This window comes from Tupaia chinensis, unplaced genomic scaffold, assembly GCF_000334495.1.
Source record: "Tupaia chinensis unplaced genomic scaffold, TupChi_1.0 Scaffold143913_1, whole genome shotgun sequence".
In the NCBI taxonomy this organism is placed as follows: domain Eukaryota; kingdom Metazoa; phylum Chordata; class Mammalia; order Scandentia; family Tupaiidae; genus Tupaia; species Tupaia belangeri.
This window is the reverse complement of record NW_006203764.1, coordinates 528,982-535,006: the sequence shown is the minus strand read 5'-3', so window position 1 is coordinate 535,006 and position 6,025 is coordinate 528,982. Positions and strand designations below refer to the sequence as shown.

At 52.0% G+C, this 6,025-nt stretch overlaps 1 protein-coding gene across 1 annotated transcript; it reads right to left on the bottom strand.

Moving 5' to 3' along the window:
• Positions 1 to 1,951: 1,951 nt before the first annotated feature.
• Positions 1,952 to 6,003, bottom strand: TCL1A (TCL1 family AKT coactivator A). The gene is made up of 3 exons (XM_027767098.1): positions 5,831 to 6,003; positions 2,385 to 2,555; positions 1,952 to 2,008 (listed from the first exon to the last, which is right to left on the bottom strand). Exons 1-3 carry the CDS (start codon positions 5,948 to 5,950, stop codon positions 1,952 to 1,954), a joined length of 348 nt encoding a protein of 115 aa, XP_027622899.1. The 5' UTR covers positions 5,951 to 6,003.
• Positions 6,004 to 6,025: the final 22 nt, after the last annotated feature.

Here is a 6,025-nt window from a genome sequence, read left to right as displayed (position 1 = left end):
ATTAGACAGTAAAGCATCCCCTATACCATCCCGTGGAGTCCTCGGAGCAGACCCCAGCATCGGTGCTCCCACCTCCCTGCAATGAGCTGATACTCGAGTTGCACATAAGGGGAAAGACCAGGATTCCAGGCAGATGGATTCCTTTCTTGGAAGGCATCCCTTAGTAACATCTGAGGTTCCACTTACCTGCTTAGAAGGCTTAAACTGGGGGAGACAGCAGACCTCAAGGATGAAGCAGGAGGGACAGGTAGGGGTGGCCTACACTGTGACTTCAGGTCATGTGCAGTGGGGAAGGGAGGTGGGCTGGCATCTCAGTGGTCAGTGCAGCTTCAGGCAGGGAGAACTCTGCTGGGATGGAGAGCAGTGGCAGCAGGAACTGCCCATGCAGGGATGTAGCCTGGTGACAACCGAGGCTTGGAGGGGACAGAGCTGGCCTGGGCTGAGGGCAGGAGGGGATCAGGAGGGTGAGGAGACAGGAACAGGTGTAGCAGGTGCTCGAATACCAGGAGTTGCTGACAAAGACTTTGAGGTCATTTACTCCGGTGGTTCGCAAATAATGTTTCTAAGAACTCTGGGCTTTTGAGAGTGGGTTATGTGGACAAAAAAATGTCAGCTTCACCTCCAAAGTAAAAAATACATTCAATTTCAGAGTATTCTTTCCCTTTCAAATCTCATATAGTGCCTACCTATTTTCACGTCTTCCCACTAAACTCTAGATCAAGGATAGAAGCTGACTCAGCACAGCGAGAACTGTAGTACATTTAATCAACCAACACGAAGCGTTCACACCACGTCCAACCTCAGAACAGGTGTGTGGGCACTGGTAACAGCGGGGAAACCCACCCTCCCTCCCTGTTCTGGATGGCAACTTAGGGGCTCGCTCACAGGGCCCACTGGCCAGGCCACCATGATGTCATGGACTATGGCCCACTGCATGGGCAGGTGGGGCTACTGCGGGCACAGCTATATCCGGGCACAGTGCCATGTGGTCCAGGGCCTCAGAGAGCTGGCCTGGCTCCTGAGAATAGGCCCCATTCCCACAGGTAGACAGAGAACAGAAGGGCAGCAGCCCCCAGGCACTTGGGACAAAAGAGAGAGAGAGGCCAAAAGCCATCAGCCAGATGAGAACACCAGTCGCGGGTATAGTCTGGGCACCCAGAGAAGCTACCCTGAGCTGGGGTGTCCCTGTGCCAGGGAGACAGGCAGACAGCAGTGCTGAGCGCCCAGGGCCCGGGAAGCTGGCTGGGCTACAGGCAGGTCTGTCCTCTGCCCATGCCAACCCTGCAGGACCTCAGTGTGATGGGGGCGAACATACAGGACTAGCAACACCGGTGAGCACAAGGTCAAATATCCCGCTGTCGCCAGCAGGACTGGGCCTGGGCGGCAGCAGACAGGAACTTCAACACCTGGGAAAGGATGAGAGAAACAGAGTCAGATGCAAAGGGCAGGGCGGGGTGGTGGGAGTGGCTGGCTGGGGGCTGGGCAGGAGTGCGGGGCCAGGAGCAGCTGGAGTGAGCTGCCTGGGGCTGTTAAGGGGGATGACTGTGGGTCAGAGGATGCCTTGTGGCTGAGCTGGGCGGCTCTGAACAGGGCACAGTGCTGGGGTCAGAAGACCTGGATTTGAAGCCTGGTCAGCAATCTGGAAAGTGACCATACTTCCCCAAAACTCGTTTTTGTAACCTGTGGCTCTGTCGATGAGCCGATCAGGCCACAGTGCTTATTTAATAAAGCAATCATAATGAAGGTGCCAGCCATAACCCAGTGTGACTGAGAGCTGTACAGAGAGCGCTGGCTCCAGGGTAGAGGACAGACACGGGCCCTCCGGGATACTGTGCCCACCACTAGGGACCGCGGAGGGCAGCAGGTGCGGAGGGCTAAGACTGTCATCATGGGGAAGGGCTGCCCCTGCCTTCCATCTGGCCATGCATGCTGCCCAGCGGTGCTCACCCGGTCACTCCTGCTCCGGGCCTGGCAGCCGCTCAAGGAGCATGTCCTCTGTGCCACCGAACTAGGGAGAGGTGTGGGAGGGGGGGAGAGGCAGCCATTAGAGACCCAGTCCTGCTCTTCACCCCAGGGCCCCACCAACCTGGGGCAGCAGGAGACCCTGTGCAGGATTCCAGGACCGGACCTGCCCTGCTCCCACCAGCCTCCAGCAGAGGGTGTGGCCAGCTGCCAGGGGCTCCCAGAGACCTCAGAGGACAGCCACACCCTTGGCCTGACCCCCCTCTAACCCAGGTCTGTGGACACCTGGAGCTGGAAGTCCCCTTTTTTCTTAGCTTTTGTGGCTGGGATGAGAGGAGCAGATACTCCACAGAGGCCAGCCGTGGGGGAGGAGGAGCAGGGCCACCCTAGGCCCCAGTGGGCCCTGGGAGAAGCACACTTGCCTGGATGTGGTACACTATGTGCCAGATTCTGGAGTCCGAGCCTCGGTACCGCCTTCCGGGGTAGAGCTGCCACGCTGGAGGCAGCAGGCAGGGGCCCAGCTGGCTGGGACACGTGGCTTCCCCCAGGGGGACGTCCTCCTGACGCAGGAGCACTTGGAGGCTGCTCTCTGTCTGGACAGGAGACAAGCCCAGGGCACCCTCAGGTTCTGGCTGGCGAGGGCCCCCCAGTGCATATTGCCAGAGCCCTCTTGTCGCCCACCCTGGAGCTCAGCTCCCCGAGCTGTGCATGCTACTCTTAGGGACTCAGGCTGGGCCAGGCAACCAGCTCTGCATGTGTCCAGTCGCTCAGACAGGGAGAATGCCACGGGGCCCTCAAGTACCCTAACTACGCAGTTTGGTGCCTGGTTCAGCTGTCATGGAATTTTCTTTAATTTTTTTTTGGTCATGTTTTTTCTTTTTTTAATTTGCTAGAGGGAATAGGCGAGAGAGAGAGAGAGAGAGAGCGAGAGAAGGGCAAAGTGAGAAAGCACTCCCCATGGGAAATGGCCGTGCTGCAATCCCTTCTGTTTCTCCTTCATATTTTGGGCACGCTCTCACACAACGTGCCCAGCATGATTTTCAAGTTGCTGGTCTCGGCCATGTGGGATCCAGCTGCTGCCTTAACCACCATGCCACCAGCTGGCTCCAGATTTCTTTTTAAAGAAGGCCTCCCTGGACCCCCAGACCGTGGTGACAGACCATTCTTCCCCATCTTGGCAGCCGCGCCTCTACCATCATCCCTTGCCCGGATTATTTTAATAGCCTAATTTGCCACCTTATTGGTCTCGTTCCCCACAACCGGGTCTCCCCAACAGGCAGGTGAGCCTCTAAAATCAAGGCACACCCTTGTTCGATAACCTCTGATGGCTTCTTATTATGAGCAGGAACAACGTGAAATCGTTACCACGGCCACGAAAGTCCACAAGGCTCCTGAAGCGGCCCCTGTCCCTTCATCTCCCACCATTCTGTTCCTTTGCCTCCCATGCTATTCCAGCCTGGGACCCACCACCCTCAGGCCTCCTTCCAGGAATCCCTTGCTCCTCCTATCCTGTACGTCTGGAACATTCTCCCCAGATCAGCGTAGGACTCTCACCCTTCTAGTCAAGTCTCTGCTCAAATGGATGTCCGTAAAGGCAAATGGGACATAATGCAGCAGGGCAGAATGGCGACTAAACATACCACTTACAGCAGTAACTGAAAATGGGTTTCATTCACCAATTCAAGGGAAAAAAATCAGCAAAATCCAATTCTACAATAGATATGAGGCATGGCCCAAAGAAAGAGATTCCAAACGGTTACAAATAAAATGATGGGTAAAAGAGTGACAGGCAACTACAAATTAAGACTCTCCCAGGGAATCTCCCCTGAGCATCCCCGCATTGCTCATTATCATCCCTCATCCTGGTTTAGTTTTCCTATGCAACTGACCGCCGGCTTCACCATTCTGTTGCCCCTCTCTCCCCTGCAGAATGTCAGCTTCAAAAACAGTGGGGATTTTTCCACAGGGTCTGGAAACGCCCTTGCCCCAGCCCCGGCCCTTAGCAGAGAACAGTCCTTGGCATATAATCTAGGCACTCACATTTGCTTAGCAAGTATTTTTTCAAAGTGGCAAGAGCTCTTTAAAGTTTTCTCCCCATGAAATAAATGAGAACTTGTTGTTAAGAAAGAATTTAGAACATATTGCAAGGTAGGCAAGGTAGCATACATGTAGAAATCAGCATTCTTACTGTTAATATGCATTTTCCATATCCTTTAACCATCTGTAATTTGCATTATTTATCTTTTTGTTGATTTAAATGAACCTTTACATATTAATACTCCTCCTCCTGAGTCAGCAGGTGGCATGGTGGCAGGTGCTGGATCTCAGTGGCTGACTCCACAGTTCAAGTCCTAGACCTGATGGCTTGAAAAACACACCAGGCACATATGCTTGTCTGCCCAAAGTCCCTAGGGCAGAATGGAGGAGAAAGGTTTGCTGTGTGGCCATCCCCCTGAGGGAGTGATTTCTCACTTTCTGTCTCTGTCTCTCTCTGTTTCTCTCCAATGAGTGCATAAACCCTATGAAAAAAAATTTAAAAATACTCTGCTTTCTGGTAATGTGGGGAAAACCTAATGATCTGCTAGAGTATAGATTATCTTTTGTGTGGCATTTATCATGATTATGGGAAAAACTCTGTCTGGTTCATGGTTTCTGTATCATGTTGAAAGTGATATTCCTAAACAAGATATTAAAAAAGATATTCACCTAAATTTTCTTCAAATACTTGACTGAGTTCAGCTTTCTTTCTTTCTTTCTTTCTTTTTTTTTTTTTGAGTTTTTGCTATAGGGCATGTACGCTCCCCAGAAAGGCAGAGAAAGAGACAGAGGGACAGAAAGCCAGAAATCCCCCCCCAGGGGGAATGGCCACACTTCAATCCTTTCTCCATTCTTATATTGGGATCTTGGGCACACATGCACATGTGCCCAGTGTAAATTTAGGCCACCAGGTCCCAGATTCGAACTGCAGTAAACTACCTAGGAGTTCAGCGACATAGCCATTACGCCAACTGCTAGTCCCTTAGTTCAAACATTAAAAGTGTGTGTGTATGTGTGTGTGTGTGTGTGTACGTGTGTGTATACATATATATATATACACCAATAAAAATACAAGACTAGATGATGGTTAAGAGCCTGGAATTCCAACACCATTACCTACTGGAAGTACTAACTCGGGCAAGTTTGCATTTTTGTGCCTCAGTTTCTTCATCTGTTAAACAGTTACCATTCAATACCCTTTTGCTGTTTGCTGTGATATTACATAACTGTTGTAGTATTATTTTAATTTTACCTTCATACTTTCTTCTGTGTGTATGGGGAGTTGGTATTTTCACCTCAGACTCTAATGGAAAGTACTTACATGAGTCACGTTTCTCTAAAGACCAAAGTTAGCATCTACTTGAAGGCATTACACACAAGCTGACTGCTCAGTACTGGCTTTCACAGACTGCATCCCTTGTTAAGCTGGCTTGTTCCAAAGCATGGAGACCTCGAGGTTTGACATACCCCACCCTAGGTCGATAGTCTGTCCAGGGTTCCTTTCTAAGTGTTATTTCTGCAGCCCACCTAAGGAGAGTCTGACAACCCGTCACACAGGGTGAATAGCTACCCTTACCGTTGTATTTCTCCCATTTTATGCTTTAGAGCTCTGAAGCTCGGAAAAGTCCCACTTTAGTCAAGATCAGTCACATGTTCCAGGGCCGCTGGGCCCCATCCTCTGCCCTACATGCCTTTGTTCCTGGTCTGGGCAACTCCTATTCATGCTTCAGAGCCCGGCTCAGAGTAGTTCCATCCGTGAGGACGCCCAGGGCAGACTGGACTGAACCTTTCCAAGCCATCCCGCCCATGTCGGCCCCAAGGCGGGCTGTACCTCCATGATTACGGGCAGCCACGTGCGCCGGTTCTCGTCCACATACACGGCCTTTTCCCAGATCCACAGGCGGTCGGGGTGCAAGGTCCTGTGGGCCCCGGGGAACCGGAGCTCTCCCATGGCCCTCGGCCGTCTAGGAAAGCTACTCGCGGATCAGCTGAATGCGGCCTACACTTTATAAATGGCGGGTAGGCA